The sequence below is a fragment of the Magnolia sinica genome, chromosome 4 (genome assembly GCF_029962835.1).
Source record: "Magnolia sinica isolate HGM2019 chromosome 4, MsV1, whole genome shotgun sequence".
Taxonomy (NCBI): domain Eukaryota; kingdom Viridiplantae; phylum Streptophyta; class Magnoliopsida; order Magnoliales; family Magnoliaceae; genus Magnolia; species Magnolia sinica.
The window spans coordinates 11,462,877-11,481,073 of record NC_080576.1 but is presented as its reverse complement, the minus strand read 5'-3'; the positions used below and the strand labels follow the sequence as shown (position 1 = coordinate 11,481,073).

The window sequence follows — 18,197 nt, the reverse complement described above, 5'->3', positions numbered from 1 at the left end:
AAGAACACCCTGGTAGAAAATCATATTATGGTACTTATAATGAGGACCGCACAGTAGAAAACAATAGACAACTGTTAATCTAGTCAAAACTATCTGTGTGGACCACCTGAATAATGGATCAGTTTAATTTTTATGGTAATTGGTATTCCTGGTGGGACCAACGTGTTTGATGCGTTGGATGTCATACATACACGATAAGGCCAACTATGAACTAGTTAGACAATATCACTATCGTTCAACCCACTATGTTTGTTGAGACCTTCTCCTAATCTAGTTAGGATTCTTTCCAAGACAAGAAAAACATAGAAGATATAAGACAAGGAGAACAGATAGGTGATTAGATGGATTAAGATTTGCTAATTACATTTGAATAATATTTTCGGTCTAAAGTCCAACCGCTTGGATCATAATTCATTGTCCACCCAGAAAATAACTTCCAACCAATCATCTACACGCCACATCCAAACCTTCTAACAAGTTTCCTAAAAATTATATTTGGCATGTGTAAAAAATCAATCCTATCCACTCATCAAATGTGTCACACCATAGAAAAAAGTATCTTGCCATAGATAAATAACAAAATATGATTGTGGTCTACCTGATTGAGGATTTGGCTGATTTTTTACAAGATGATCTAATGATGGGCCTACCTATTGGATGGATTAGATGTCACACGCACATAAAATGCAGGCTTTCTAAGAAATTTCCCTGACACCCACTGGCTGAAATCCGTCGGTCAAAGTAGCTGCATATGGAAACGGATTGGCTACTCCCCCTGCAAATGGCTGATGGTCGGTGCTCTGTGGGCCCCACCATGAAGAATGTGTTTCATCCATTCAGTCCATCTATTTTTCTAGATCATTTTATAGTATGAGACCAAAACTGAGGTATATAGCAGTCTCAAGCGGAATACATTACAGGCAACAGTGTTGAATGAACTCCAGCCATTAAAAACTTTTTGGGGGCCATAAAAGTTTTGGATCAAGCTTATCTTTGTTTTTTCCATTCATCTGGGTCTGTATGACGTAATCAGCAGATTGGATGTCAAATAAACAGAACAGTCGTCCTTAGGAGGATTTTAATGGTGGATATCCAATCACATTTATTTTCCTGTGGTGTAGTCCACCTAAGATTTATATTCTTATCAGTTTTGTTATAAATCCATAAAATGATCTGTAAAAATAGATGAACGGAATGGATGGATCATATACATCATGGTTGGGCCCACAGAGCACCGACTACCAGCCACGGGGCTGATGGCAGGGGAGAGTGGCCAATCTGTTCCCGCTGCATTTCCATATCTCGCAAAGGGCGGTTGGTCATTCTGATGTGTAACATCCCGTCCAATCGGTACGGTGTCCTGAGGCGTCCACGTAGGATTTTCCGCAGGACCGAACGTTTAAAACATTCGTGGCAGGGATACCATAAACTAATTAACCTAGAATTAGCCCGTTTGAATAAACCAGACGGGCCTTGGCAAGACCAAGTGCGGGCCGCCAAGCTGGATGACCATTTACACTGAGCAACAGCCCGTACGGGCTATACCGCGACGCCGAAAGGTCAGAAAAATCTAATAATTTAGGGAACCATAGAGCTCACTGGGCTTGTGGTCCATCGCGGACCGCGGACCCGGCAGACACCTAGAAGTGGGATCTGGCACTGACTAAATGCACCCCACCCATGCCAGGACCAAATCTGGCGCTTGCAAGTGGAACCGAGATTCCAAGCTATCCGACCATCGGATCTCTTCCATATTTACCGTGGAGGTCTAATGGATTTTCCTACACCTATCCACCAACTCTGGGACCCGATCGTGGGTCGGTGACCGTTGATCGCAAATCGGACTCGTGCGACCAAACCCTAGGTCCGATCGTCCCCAAATTTTACATGGCCCTTCATCGGGCCATGAGGCATCCATCCTAGAAATTTCATAGCCTGAGGACCACCAAAATTACTCAAATCACCAGAATGGACCCCACAGGGCCATTTAGAGATCGAAACCATTGACTCAAACCCTACAATCGTCCATCCGTTTGTTCTCAAATTTTACACGGGCCCCAATCGGGCCATAGGGCACCTACCCACCGAATTTGGTGGCCGAGGGAGTGTTAGGGCCACTCCAATTTTAAAAGGGAGACCTAGTAGGCTATTTTGAGAATTTGAGGGAACTTAGGGCCGAAAGGCCTAAGTTTAGGGAATAAACCCTATCTCTCATAACTCTCTCTCCCATTTGCTACAACCACTAAGAGAGAAGGAGAGTAAAGGAGAGTAAAGAGGAGAAATAGAGAAGAAAGAGATCCAAGGTGGATCCTAGATCAAGGTGGGGCCCCAAGGGAGCCAACCCTTCCAACCCCTTGCCTCTCTTACAAGGAAAAACTCTTCCCCTTGGCTTCTACAACCGTCCGTGGGTTGCCTAGGTGAGGTTTTCACCCATCCTTCTTGAAATTCATGTAGTAATGTGGATTTGGGTTGGAATTCTAACATGCAATAGCTTGATCTAGGGATTCCGACCGATCTACCCGAAAGCCCTCTTTCCTAGGGCGTTTTCCAAGTCTCCATCGAGCCATAGGTGCAGACTATTACTCCTAGGTGGCTTAGCACCAATTTTAATATGAGTTTAATGATTATGATTGCTTGGTTGATGCATTTAGAGAGTGTAAAGGAAACCTAGAAATTTATGTCTATTTTAATGGTATGGATTAGTATGTTTTATTTGATTTCCTCACATGATGCTATTCTCGCTTATCACATGACTTGTTGAAACTTGATTATCACTTGTGGATGACATGTTGGATTGCTCATATGATGATGCCATATGGTATATGTGCCTTATCAATTCTCTTATTGTTATTTCTATGAGTTGTAGGAAGTGAGCAACTTCCTCACCAACACACACAACACGTGCATCATTACTCATAAACTGTGTTAGCTTGATTATTAGACGAATCTGAATTATATGATTGAGGTGTGAGAACATGATTATGATTTTTGCTAATTGATAGCTCTGTCCGTTGACGTGTTGTGAACTACCTTCCAAACCCTAGGGTTGGTCAAGAAAACAAGGAGAGTTAAGGCGGTCTCGTTGGTAGGACCACCTTGAGGTTAATCCCATGGATCTGGGCGAGAGCGGGTGGGCGACTGTAGTTAGACTACGTGGGTTGCTTGCACCCGATGTCGTTCCGCCATGCCCTTGCCTGGACTCGTGCGGTCTAGCCTACTATCTGACCAACCTTGATTGTTAACCATGTTTGCTCACACTTGTATGGAACCTGGGACACCCTACAACCGTTGTAGCTCATCAATAACCCACTTGAAATTGGTCCACAGCCTTGTGAGCCGGGCATGGTGGAATGGGACACTGTGTCTGAGCTGTCGGCCTACGCTGTGGTACCGCGCCTCCCCGTAGTGACCGCGAGCGAACCCTTTCTCTTGGCACTCCTCATGTGCTTGAAGTCGGAGATGAGGAACCCGACGGGATCACGGACCGCGGGGCCTCGGCCTCACGCATTGGGGGGTCTTGGTCTCGCAACCAATTTAGGGCGTTGATACGTGGGGTGTACCAGAATCCCCAATCTGCTGGATGAATGGACCTAACTAATAACTCGGCTAACACGAGCGCATTTCATCGCATTAGTTAGGTTGCGACTCGGCAGTCGAGGTCGCACTAAGGGAGTGTTGGCATTGGCGATCGTTAGATGTTGCCGCGCGAGGGAGCGTTGTGGTGAGGGCATACATTATATCATCCTGCACGCATGCACATTAACAAGACTAGATAGATGTTTATGATTGATTGCTTTTCATTAAATTCTTATTATAATTGATGCCTGTGATAACTTAAGGTTAATAGCACCCACTGAGTTGATCACTCACTCCCACTCTGGGACGGTGTTTTAAAACACCAACCAGACCCTTTCGTAGATGCAGGTGACTCGGGACTGGAGGAGCCTGGTGAGCCGAGCCTGGACGAGGAGGTCGAGCTATCATACTTTCAGTTGATGGAGGGTCCGCCGCCCGTCTGAGGGCGAGGCTGGATGGCTAGGCTAGGGGCTCAGCCTCATTCTTTTGAACATTATATTCTTTTGTTGTTTTGATTGGGCAACGCCTTGGTGCGACCCATTTATTTTTGGACTTGTACATATTTGCATCGGCCTCCTTCATTTCAGCAGACTTGTGCGATCATGTTCCATGTTCAGAGAATTTCAGACTGCGCAACTTAGACAGATTAAATGCATAATAATGAAAATCTGTAATAGTGACTCTCGAAAAATCGGGAGTTGAGCGGATGCGCGACCACCGATTTCCAGGGCGTTATATGATGACTCATTTATTCTGCATTACACAGGAATTAGAAGCGAACAAAAACGTCGTAAGCGAAACTTCGTGGCATTGATTCCGTATTATAAGAAGAGGAACTACGTAAGCCTTAGCCACATGATGTTTATGTCATTCCAGCGTCTTAGTTTGAACTTGTGGACAAGTTATTTGGAATCCAGACCGTTGATTAGATTGGATTTATCATTGATGGGCCCTAATGCAAGAATTTCCTGGATGTAAGAATCCTAACGCTTATATCTGCGGCCAGAAAATGAACGCTTAATAGAAAGAAATACATATGCTCCACATTCTATCAAGGGGATGGTTAGACGTGGTCTAGCCACAGTGGGGACGGCTGTATCAAAGGTTTGGATCATTGAACCATAAACTGCACGTGTAAAATTAGATATCGATGTACGCATACAAAACGCATTGCTGCCATTACACGATGGACGTAGCTTTTAAGTGAACAGTCCAACTTGTGAACCCTGTTATCCTAACCATCCACTTGATGGCTACATTTGACAGTTGGTATTCCCTGTCCAGTGGACCATCAACAGTAGGACGCAATTGATGGACGGTCCAGAATCAGCAGTCGCGTAGACAACCGTTCATTTGGCGAGTAGGCTTGCAAATTGATAGTCAAACGGTACTTTGCTACGAATTATATGATACTCCACTCAATGGTATCGACCTCATCCTTTATTTTTTGTGATCTGGATCATTGGTCTGATATGATCGACTTTGGATAGGGAATACAAGAAAATTGTCCCAGACCCAATGATCCTAGCCACCAATGTTGGTACTTTACTCAGTTGAACGGTGCACCGTTCTTAAAAGTCTATTTTCTTTATACTCATCGAAGAGATACGCTAGACATCGTCTATCAGAGGTGAGGCCCAACAGCCCAACCGTATGGATCATCGAACCATGACCCCACTTACAAACAAACTGGAAAGCAGAGTACTCATTGCATATATTCGGGCAAAGGCTGGTATATTTACACGTTAGCTGCATTAAACAGGAAATAAACGAGCGGTTCTGAGGATACGTAGCTTGCTTAGGTAATCAATTAAACTAACTAAGGGCAATTATTTGATACTCCGGCAGCGTTGGACGATTGGTACACAGGCAATAAGAAATTGTACACTAACCTAAATTAAACTGAGTAATTGTGGACTCAATGTCTCTAAGTACAAGGCCCAAAATCAATTTGATAAACAATCCTAACCTCTGATTTGTGGACATTTGTTTGTTGAAATAAGATATGTGGATAGTTTTCATTTCTAACCGTCTAATAATTTTCCACTAATCCGATGGTTAGATGATCAAATAAGCAAAAAATTTGGTTCACAATACATTTAACACTGCGATCCATAGTTTGGACAGTTTAGTTTGAATTAAATGTATCACACGTATGCAATTTCCTAGTAATTTCTCTGTGTATGCTATCGTCCATCGTACTCCGCCAGAGTATCAATTGCAGGCCAATAACCAACCAATGTCTACCGTCTACGCCTTTCGGTCAAAAGGCGAATCTTCGAAGCGATCGAGCTTCGGAGAAGGAGGCACCGATTAATTCCATCTGTTGCCTGCGTTTGCTTGAGAAGGCCTACCGCCCTCTTTAGAGATGGAGGCTCGCCATCTCCACCATCTCTATTAACACGTGGCGGACATTTGAGACAATCTAAACCGCTGATCTGGTCGAGCTCCATTTAGACCAGCGATTCGTCAACTTGGCCTTCTTATTAGTGAAATTTTGCTCGTTGAGGGTAGATCTGTCATCATTTGTGCCCTATCTTTTTCTTAACCGTCCGTTTTTGAATTGCATCCTTACGGAAATTTGTGTAGGAGGCTCGCCGAAGAGGCCGTGCCTTAGTCTTATCGAGCCTGTTCTGTTATGGTGGGCCACCGTGATGGGGAATTCGGTGCGTCTCCGATGGTGGAAGTTAGGTGGGGCGTAGCACGATGTTTGTTAGAAATTCACCTGTTGATCTTTTTGCCAGCTCATCTTAGAACATGAGAAAAAAATTAAATGAAGTGAATTCCAAATTCAAGTGGGCCACACAGCAGGAAAAAATGGCTATTGAACGCCTGCCATTGAAACATTCGTTGGACTACGGAAGTTTTCCATCGGGCTTATATTTTTGTATTTTCACTTCATCCCTGTGGAAACGACCTTATGAACGGTTTAGATGGTAAACATCAAGGTGGACCCTGGGAAGGTTTCAACGGTGGGCATTTCCCTCCTCACATTTTCCTGTCCTGTTGCCACTTAAGTACAGGATCTAACTCATTTTTTTGGCTTATGGCCTAAAATGCGCTGCCAAAACGGATGTAAAGGATAGATTTTTCACAAACATCATTGTAGGCAATTTGGGTCACATGGTAGCGGTGGTAGGACCGCTATTTCACTGATCTACTGTAGGGTACGTGTCTACCATCCAACCCATCCAACAGGTTAGCCCCTGGCATGATGTGCACCCAACACAGAAATCTGTCCAATCCAATCTTCAAGTGGGCCACACAATATATATACATCCAACACGTCCAACAGTGTTAGAAACAATGATGATGGGATGCCCTCCGAAATTAGGCCCATCCAGTAATAGGGGCCCAACACTTGACTTTGTAGATTTTTGTATAACATTGTTTTCTACCATGTAATCAGCTTGGTGAGCCAAACCTACCGGACACGCGGTTTGGCTAGTGACTCTGCGAATAGCCAGGTGGCTATGCGTCGGTGCTATGTGGGCACCACCTGATGTATGTATTTTTATCCACGCTGTCCATCCATTTTTCCAAACCATTTTATGTCTTGATCCCAAAAATGAGTTAGATCTAAATCTCAGGTGAGCCACACCATAGGAAAACAATAGTGATTGACCGTCCGCCATTAAAAACCTCCTAGGCTCTACTGTAATGTTTATTTGGCATCCAACCTGTTTATTAGGTCATACAGACCCGGATGAAGGGAAAAAAAATATATCAGATTGATCCAAAACTTTCGTGGTTTCCAATAAGTTTTTAATAGTGGGTGTTCAATAAACACTGTTTGTTCCTGTGATGAAGTCCACTTGAGATTTAGATCTACCTCATTTCCTTTTTTTTCCGAATGTCATAAAATCATCTCTAAAAATAGATGGATGGCATGGATGAAACACATACGTCATAATAAATCCCATAGAAACAACTGGCCACGCCAGTAGCCAAACCCCGTCCGCATCCATTGGCATTTCATGTACCATGTGAATGCACCCGCAATAATATTGAATTTCGGCCACTGAGTCTGTCTCATCTCTGCACGGAAGAAAAAAATTAATAATGGTGTGGAATTTTCGCCATGTGGCCCATACACACAGGAAGACTTCCGGATGAACCACCCGGATATGGAATCAATCGTCCTAAACACACAAGCACTGTGAGACCCACCATGTCTTATATTTAAATTCATTCCGTTGGTAAGTGTGAGCCATTATTTGAATCGTACGTAAAAATATCAGCCCAATAACTGTGAATAAACCCTACATGCAGATGAATGGTTGGCATGTCATCCCTATTATTCCTGTACACTGTGTTAATTTTGTTGGGATTTTCTGCCAAAGTCTTTTAAAGGGATTGTAACATCCTAGATTTTCATTATTTTGGATTTCCAAAATTCCTTTAAATTTTTTTATTTAATTAACTTATAATATTATTTATTAACCATTAGCACTCAATGTTAGTGTATACAGGGGTGGTACCAATAAAGAACCGCACCAGTCCGATTAATCAGCTGTAGGAAGCCAATGAATTCGCCTGATCACTTGAACATCAGGTGTAGTGTAATGTCTCGCCCAACCAGTACAGTGTCCCAGGGCATCCACGTAGGATTTGTCAAAAGACCGTTCGTTTAAGCTACTCGTAGTGAGGTATCACAAATAAATTAGACCAAGATTTGCCCAATTGATTAGGCCACACGGGTCCTGATAGAACCTGGTGCGGGCCTCCAAGTCAGATGGCCGTTTACACCTAGCGACAGCCCGTGCGGGCTGTACCGCGACGCGGGAAGGTAAGAAAAATCTAAAAATTTAGGGAACCATAGAACTCACTGGGCTTGTGGACCATTGCGGACCACGGACTTAGTGGACACACAGAAGTGGAATCTGACACTGACTAAATACACCCCACTTATACCAGGACCGGAATCTGGCGCTCACAAATGAAGCTAAGATACAAGGCTATCTAGCCGTCGGATCTCTTCTATATTTTCAGGGGAGGTCTAATGAATTTTCTTACACCCGTCCACAAACTCTGGGACCCGATCGTGGAATTGTGACCGTTGATCGCAAATCGGGCCCGTGCGACCAAACTCCAGATCCAATCGTCTCCAAATTTTGCGTGGCCCTTCATCGGGCCATGAAGCAACTATCCTATGAATTTCATAACCAGAGGGCCACTGAAACCACTCCAATTACCAAAATGGACCCATAGGGCCATTTGAAGATCGAAACCGTTTACTCAAATCCCATAACCGTTTATCCATTTATTTTTAAATTTTATATGGCCCATCATTGGGCCATAAGGCACCTACACACCAAAATTGGTGGCCAAGGGGGTGTTGGGTCCGCCCCAAAGCCAATAAGGAATCCTAGAGGACCATTGTGGGAATTCATTGAAACTTAAGGTCAGAGGGCCCAGATCTAACCGACCCTTCGCTAACTAATCAAGGCAAGCATGACTAAATTAAAGATCTAACCGGAGCAGAGTCAGATAAGACCCGGATCTCGAATGATAGACTAAATCAACCACATTACTCTTTTAATCTAAAACCGGCGGTTTAGAGTGATCATGACCAAATATCTACTTCCACTAGTTATAAATAGGTCACCCTATAAATATAGTTAATTCAAACCCTGATCATTGCCCACAAGAAATCTCAATACTTAATTCATTCCAGAAACGCCCCGATTTTCCGAACAAGTTTTAGACTGCTCGTTGGTGGGCCATTAGTTCCAAAATTATAGAGTAATGTTCGTCTTGCTGGGCTCGACATCCATCGGGGGAGTCGGACCTGGGTAGTATCCAGAACCACTCAACTTGAGCCGAAGGACGTGTGTATGAGAAGCGCAAATACCCTAAAGAAAGGAACTAGAACTTAAGTAAATTGAGTCATCCACTTTTATGCAAAGTTGAGGATTTCGGACCGTCGGTTTGTGACCAAACTTCACACGTGGAGTAAGGATATTTTCCTACTCATATCCGTATAGTCGTGGCCCCGATCGACCATCGGTGACCGTTGAACAGACTTCTAATTATATCTATCGATCGGCGCATCCAAATGGTGGGCCGATCATGTTCATACGTAGATCATCATTAGGGCTAACTATCCTACGGTGTATATTAATATGTACACCCCATAGTGGGCCCTAGAGCTTAGAAAGACCCTCCCATAGATCTAGTATAGTAAAAACCCAACACTTGGGGCCATCTCCACCAAATCTGGCATTATAAAATGGCCTCATTTGGGCACCCCCTCTCCCCATACGATTTTGCCCTAGAAGAGAGAGAAGAGAGAAAGGGGAGAAGAGAAGGAGGAGAAAGAGAGAAGAAGAAGAGAGTGAAGGAGGGTGTTGTTGATGGTGGGACCTAAGGAAGCTTAACCTTATAACTCTTTACCTCTTCTTCAAGGAAAAACTCTCCACCACAACCACACCATTCATTCCATGATCGCCTAGGTAAGATCATTTATCTTTTTTTCTTGAAACCCTTGAGTGGAGAAGAGATTTACATGGGGTTCTAACATACAAACGTATGCTTTAGGGATTCCGGTCATTCGACCCCAAAGATCCATGCTCATAGGTCGTTCCCAAGCCTTCAACGAATCCGAAGGTGCAGACTATTGTTCTTAGGTGGCCTAGCATCAATTTCATTATGAGTTTAATGATTTTGATTGCTTGGTTGATGCATTTAGAGAATATAGAGAAAACCTAGGAATTTATATTTATTTAGAGTGGTATGGAATTGTATGTTTTATTTGATTTCCTCACATGATGTTGTTCTTGCTTCTTACATGAATTAGTGCAAATTTGATGATCACTTGTTGATGTCTTGTTGGATTGCTCATATGATGATGCCCTATAGCATGCGTGCCTTATTAATTCCTATGTAATTTGTTTCCATGAGTTGTAGGAAGTGAGCAACTTCCTCACCAACACACACAACACACATGCACCATTACTCATAAATTGTGTTAGCTTGCTTATTAGGAGAATCTGAATTGTATGTTGAGGTGTGAGAACATGATGATGATTATGCTAGTTGATAACCCTGTCCGTTGATATGTTGTGGACCACTATCCAAACCCCAGGGTTGGTCAAGAAAACAAGGAGAGTTAAGGCGGTCCCGTTGGTAGGACCGCCTTGAGGCTAAACTCATGGATTTGGACGAGTACGCGTGGGCGACAGTAGTTAGACTACATGGGTTACTTGCACCCGATGTCGTTCTGCCATGTACTTGCCTGAACTCGTGCGGTCTAGCCTACTGTCTGACCAACCTTGATTATTAACCCTGTTTGCTCACACTTGTATGGAACCTGTGACACCTTACAACCATTGTAGCTCATTAATAACCCACTTGGGATTGGTCCACAGCCTCGTGAGCCGGACATGGTGGAATGGGACACTGTGTCCGAGCTGTCGGCCTACGCTGGGGTACCGCGCCCTCCCGTAGTGACCGCAAGCGATCCCTTTCTTTTGGCACTCCTCATGTGCTTGAATTCTGGGATGAGGAACCCGATGGGATCACGGACTGCGGGGCCTCGGCCTCACGCATTGGGGGGTCTTGGCCTCGCACCCATATTAGGGCATTAATACGTGGGGTGTATCAGATTCCCAAATCTGCTAGATGAATGGACCTAACTAATAATTCGGCTAACACGATTGTATTGCATCGCACTAGTTAGGGTGGCGACTCGGCAGTCGAGGTCGCATTGAGAGAGTGTTGACATTTGCGATCGTTAGATGGTGTCGCTCGAGGGAGCGTTGTGGTGAGGGCATGCATCATGTCATGCTGCATACATGCGCATTAATAAAATTACTTAGACGTATGTGACTGTCTACTTTTCATTAAGATCATATTAAAATTGATGCATGTGATAACTTAAGGTTAATAGCACCCACTGAGTTCATCACTCACTCTTACTCTGGGACGGTGTTTTAAAACACCAACCAGACCCGTTCATAAATGCAGGTGACTCAAGGCTTGAGGAGCCTGGTGAGGCGAGCTTCGAGGAGGAGGACGAGCTGTCCTACTTATAGTTGATGGGCGGTTCTCCGCCGGCTTGAGAGGCGGAATTGGATCGCTGAGTAGGGGGGCTCAGTTTTATTCCTTTTTGGACTTACTATTCTTTTGCGATTTTGTTGGGTAGCATCTTATGCGACCCATGTATTCTTTTGGACATGTGTATGTGTGTGTGTGTGTGTATATATATATATATATATATATATATTTATATTTGGTCTCTTTCATTTCAGTGGACTTGTGTGGATGTACTTCATGTTCCGGGAGATTTCAGGCTGCGCATTTAGACTGGATCGCATATTAATGAAAATTGGCTATAAGTGACCCCGGGAACTCGGGAGTCGAGTATATGCATGACCCCCAATTTTCAGGGCGTTACAGAGTTACTGTGCTAGGAAGCTAGGGATACGATGTTGCTAAGAAATCCACAGTCCATTTGAAACCTTCCTGTTTTATATGCTATTTAAATCATTGAAAAAGTTCATTACCAGGATGGACTGAAAATACAAAATATATTAACATGATACAAAACTTTTGTGGCCATGATAGTATTTCAAGTCATTCAGTACCCATTATTTTGTCACAAGTCCTGAAATGAACTCGCAGATTGATGGGCGGAGTGATTTTCCCACAAACATCAAGGCCAGCTTCCCCTTGCCGATATCTCTCTCATATTCTGAACTGAGGATGCATCTAGGCAATCAGATTTCTTGCTGAGTAATTCAATATGCTTTTATTGTAATGAGTAAACTCCATTGAGCCTACCATGAATGCATGTACCTTAAACTCCATTGAGCCTACCATGAATGCATGTACCTTATCCATGCCGTCCATCCATTTTTCCAGCTCAATTTAAGGGTTGAGTCCAAAATTGAAGGATTTACAAAGCTCAAGTGGACCAAACAGCAAACAGTGGGAATAATGATTTCCACTGTTGAGATTTTCTTAGGGCTCATAGTGATGTTTATTTGTCATCTAATATATTCATAGTGTCACAAAGACATGGATGAATGGAAAACACAAATATCAGCTTGATTTAAAACTTCTATAGTCTCCGAGGATTTTTCAACTGTTGATGTTCAATTCACGTTTTTTTCATGTGGTGGTCCACCTGATCTTTTGATATACTTCATTTTTAGTCTCAAGGCCTCAATTTATGTGGTTAAATGGATGAACGGAGTGGATAGCAAGAATACATAAATCACGTATGCCGTGCATGATTTATGTATTCTATTTAGACACAAATGCATCGTATATTCATGCATGGCACACGTGTGCATGATCAAGTAGCGTTCATGAGGTGGACCCTATGCTATATACATCCCATTATAAATATAGGGCCCACTAGCCCATCAGATGAGCGATGCATCATGCATGCATGTTAAAATTGGCCAGTTGGACTTTTCAACGGCCGGCACCATTCAAAAGACAGCACGACGTTAAAAGCTTCGCGTGGGTCTACCTAAGATTACGACCTTATCAACAAGTTGGATGACCTTATCAACAGGTTGGATGTCCGACAAACATCCGATGGCCCCCTGAAGTTTATGACCTTATCAACAAGTAAGATGTCCGACAAACATCCGATGGCCCCCTGAAGTTTTAAATGATGGGGATTCAATTACGACTGTTTCCTGCGGTGTGGTCCACTTAAGATTTGGATGGTCCACCTAAGATTTGGATCTATTTCCTGTGGTATGGTCTACTTAAGATTTTCGTCCGCTTTTTTTTTTTTAAATCATGCAGTAAAATGAGCTTTCAAAATGAATGACGGTATGGATGCGAGGCAAGAATGAGGCTGACTAATTAGGCTTCACGGGAATCGTGGCAGCATGACATGCGTGTGCGGCATCATACAATTCATCTGGCACCCCAAGCTATGTGGATGTTTTGGCATGAAATTCTGATCGGCCCAGTCATCATCCAGCCGCAGTTTTACCACTTTTGTGGTTTGAAAAAATAACCAACGGTCTACAGTCAATTTATACACATGTGTTAACTGATGAGTGAACGGCGGTCCGAGTATGGCGTGGAAATGAATGACCTTGACTGGTTATCTCACACGTGTCCTAGTTCACTTGTTTCATGCAGACATCTAGCCATCTCAGCCTAGCTGACGATCGCATTCCAGCGTTCCTCAGTCGAGATCGATCTTCCTTCGCGCGTGCACGTTTTGTAGCGCTACTACGTGGCCTGATGATCGCAACCGCCTATCTATTTACCGTAGTGGCTACTTGGCGTAATAACGAGAGAGAAACTTCCATACTCTAGCAGAGTGACATAGATGATACGCAGGTACTAAGAAATTACACGTGTAATACGACAACTGTCCAAATTATGGGTCTCAATTCAGATGTATCATGAACCAAAAACTGTCGGTTTGCTTTGGACACGTAGTGAACGGTTAAAAATGAAAAATGCCCGATGGTCCTGTTATAACGAAGTATCCACGAATCAGGGGTTGAAACTTGCGATTGTCCAACTAATCTTATTCTGGGGAGAGTTCCACACTTTAGTCTGTTTAATCACGTGTCTAAGATCAGGGTGCCTGCGTATCAAGTCTCAAAAACTGCTAGAGTATCAAATAACTCGCCTAGCCTGGAAAGTAGAAACAGACAGACTCGAGCATCCGAATCTTCTTTTGGCACACGTGCATAATATTAGACATCAGCACCATCAGCAGACAGGCCCGCTTGTTGTCCGCTGTTGACTGATATCATAGCCGTTCATCTCATCGCGATACTCTCAATCTCTTGGTCGACTTTTATCCGATATAAAGCTCAAATAAAAAAACAGAAAAGACAATACTCACAACGTAAGAAGAAGAAGAAGGTATTAAAAGGCGGCTACAAGTCCTTCCATCTCCTCTCAGACAATTTCCCAGCACCTTCTCCTCTATCTCTCCCGCTTATAAAACCAACCAAACATATCTCCTTTCTCACTCCATAACCAAAACAGGAAAAGCAAAAAAGGAAAAGAGAGAGAAGAAAATAACAGAGGAGAAAACCTCCACCCCATATCTGAAATGGAAGTGGCAATTCCAGTACCAGCCACAGATTTCCATTTCGACAGCACCTGCTCTTCTCCCTACATCAGTGCTCCCTCCTCTCCCAAAGCCTTCTCCTCTGTCTACTCCTATTACAGCGCTCCCACCAGTCCCACTAGATCCTCTACAATTTACAGCGCTTTCGACGATTGGGAAGAAAAAGCACCCACACCCGAATCAATCCAAAACACCCACATGGAAGCTGAGGATGACGATGAAGACTATGATTTCGCCTTCGATTTCAGCGGCCAGTTGGAGAAAGCCCCACTTACTGCCGCCGAAGAGCTCTTCGACCAAGGAAAGATCAGACCTTTGAGACCTCCACCCAAATTGCAGAACGAAGAAGCCCCAAAGAAGCCTGTTTTGTCGTCGGTGAAGAGCTTCTGCGACGCCCTATCGCCGAAACAGAGGAAAAATACAAACCCATTTGCAACTGCAGCTGGAAAACCCCAGAAGGGGTTGGAAAGAGAGCGAGGGAGGGAAAGGGTCGCCGCTCCCAATCTTTCGAGCTCCAGCCGAAGAGCAGCGAGATCTCACTCCCCGTTTCGGGTTTCAGACCCGAAACCCGAACCATCTTCTTTGAAGGGCGGTAGCAAGAAATGGAGATTGAAGGATTTTCTGCTGTTCCGGAGCGCGTCGGAGGGAAGGGCGACAGACAAGGACCCGCTGAGGAAATACGGAGTCTTGCCGAAGAAAGAGGATGTGAAGAACTCGAGCTTCCGGTCGACCGACAGCAGCGGTTCGGGTGCCGGTTCAAGGAGGGGGCCGGTCTCGGCTCACGAACGGCATTACACGGCGAAACGAGCTGTTTCGGAGGAAATGAGGAGGAAAACGTTCTTACCGTACAGGCAGGGGCTGTTGGGTTGCTTGGGATTCAATCCAACGTTTCATGGGCTTGCTAAGGGGTTTCAATCGGTTACAGGTGTATGACTATTATTGCGCCACGTGTATGATTTGGGATGTTTTTGTTCGTTGTAGAAAATGTCTTCCTGTGCTTGTTTTTTCATTGTAAGTGTGAAGAAACCACAAGGGAAGAGAAGCATATTCATTTAATTTTCGTTTTGTAATGACATGAATATAATGTTATTTATTTATTTATTTTATCTATTATGGTTGATTTGTACTGTCGGTGGACATTTTTGGGATGAATGGGATGGGAAATGGATTGCGTCCTGTCCCGACCTTGATGGAAATAGGACCAGGCGGGGGGCCTTGTGAGGCTCACCGTTATGTTAAGTTTCATCCACCCAGTTCATCGATTTTTTTTTATATCATTTTAGGACATAAGCCTAAAAATGAGGTATATCTAGGGGTGTACATCGAGTTAAACAAAGTTGAACTGGCGTCAGCCCGACTTGGCTTGAATGCTGGCTGACCTCAACTCGAACTCAGCTCGGCTCGGTCCTCGAGCCTGACTGGCCAGCTCGGCTCGGCTCGGTTCGGTCAGCGGATTGGGCCAGCTCAGGCCAAGTTCACCATTAAGGCATTTTTACAAACACCTAAACTGTAACTTTAAAAACCCATTGTTTTACAAACAGAGGCAATGGTTTTATAGATGTTTTATCAAACACCTTCCAAGTAACATAAAAACCAAAAAAAAAAAGAAAAAAAAAAGGTATTTACTCAATGTACAAACATTACTTGCCATCGGCCAAACCTTCCTTGCCACCGGCCAAACCTTCCTTACCACCAGCCACATTTGGTTGAGTCATTTTATCAAACAATTAGTGAGCAACATCAATGGCAAAGTAACCAAAGTCATCAAACTGGTCCGATCCGAGTTCGATTCGAGCTAGATTCGATCCAAGTCAAGTCGAGCTGGGGCCTGCTTGAACTCATTTTCGAGCTCAAAAAATTAGCTCGTCTCGGCTCGAACTCAGCTTCAAACCGAGTCGAATCGAGCTTTTTCGAGTCGAGTCGAGCAAGCTAACTGAGCTAGCTCGGTTCCTGTACACTCCTAGGTATATCCAATGCTCACATCAATCACACGATGGGGATTGAATGCCCACCACTAAAAACTTCTCAAGGCCACAGATGTTTTCACTTCATCCAGCTTCATGTAGGTTGGATGGTAAATAATCATCACGGTGGGCCTAGAAAGGTTTCAAAGTTGGGTGTCATTATCACTACCCTTTCCAATAGTGTGGTCCATTTGAGCCTTGGATATGTCTCATTTTGAGCTCATATTCTACAATAATATGGAAAAATAGATAAATGGCATGGATAAAATCCATACATCATTGTGGGACTAAAGGAGCCCTTTCAACTGGGGCTAGGGAGCACCTAGAAGGCAAGCATTTTAGGTAGTTGTGTTTGGTTGCACTAAATATCATGAAATTAAATTTCTTAAAATTTTGAAACTTGTTGCATAGTTTTTGTGGCCTTTGTGGGGTGAGATTAGCTAATTAATCATTTTAATAGCTTACGATCCTAAACTTTAATGATAATTTACATCAAATTAGAATAATTAATCATGAAAATTTGTGATCGTAAATGCTCAAAGAAAATTTTCCTCTATGGGTCATACCATTTGATGATTGTATGAGTTGAAATATGCGCGCGCGTGTGTGTGTGGGTGTGTGTGAGATAGATATAGAATTAGAATTTATTTAGATTTCTGATGTGACAGGACCTAGATACCCGGCAAGCCACATAGTATACGTCTTTCATAAACATAGAATATTGTATACTCAGTGGATATAGTCAATAACATATAAAGGCTCAGATCCGAACTCTATTCATATCCAATGAAACTCATAACAAATACCTTCATATCCGAACCTCGTGGAGGATTTGAGAAGAGATGTTATTATTTTAGGTGCTTCGTTAATATGGATTGTAGCATATGACGGCCCAAATCCAAAGCCTATGTACATCTAGTAGAACTTGTAGTTAAGACCTTCTTACCCGAACCTCGCAGAGGGGTTGAGAAGAGAAATTAATAATTGTATTTATATCGTTTGTAACTCCCCATGTAACATGCTCGTATCCTCGGATGCTGCGTCTTGGAAGGTGTGCACTTAGTTCGTAATAACTTGATATGGTTCTGCGTTATATACCACTTTTCGTAAGATTGATAGAATGGCTTGACCGAACATAATTTTGGAGTCACCACTAGCCAAAATAAAGGCTCCAGAATCCACGGTAGGCTAAAATCTGTAGAATTGCCTTGAGATTGGGAAAATTGAATAATTCTCGACTTGAGTGACTCCTGATTTGATTTACACCATGGATTATTGGTTAGGGTCTCAATTACGAAAAAAGAAGATATTAGGCACCCTAGTGTGAAACATAATATCTACTTTGTTAAGGTGTATGCTTTCAAATGAGATTCAAAGAACTTATAGTAAAATATTAAGCTTTAGAAGTCTAAATTATAAAAGATTAATTGAAAACGAGATGATAATGGTAAGAAAATGGATTTTTCGATATAAGTATGGAAAGGAAAGAGAACATAGAGTTTTCGATTACTCCCTCAAATCACGTATTCTGATACAGAAGATCCTTAAAAGAGATAAATGTATATCATACTTTATGTGATGTAAAAACAGATCCT

At 43.2% G+C, this 18,197-nt stretch overlaps 1 protein-coding gene across 1 annotated transcript; it reads left to right on the top strand.

Moving 5' to 3' along the window:
- The first annotated feature begins 14,467 nt into the window (after positions 1-14,467).
- On the top strand, positions 14,468-15,742 carry LOC131242437 (uncharacterized). Its single transcript, XM_058241059.1, has one exon. The coding sequence runs from the start codon at positions 14,621-14,623 to the stop codon at positions 15,569-15,571; it is 951 nt and encodes a 316-aa protein (XP_058097042.1). The 5' UTR covers positions 14,468-14,620; the 3' UTR covers positions 15,572-15,742.
- The last annotated feature ends 2,455 nt before the right edge of the window (positions 15,743-18,197 follow it).

What these genes read in the sequence shown, in the direction of transcription:
- LOC131242437 (XM_058241059.1), top strand. Translation starts at nt 14,621, where the DNA reads ATGGAAGTGGCAATTCCAGTACCAGCCACAGATTTCCATTTCGACAGC.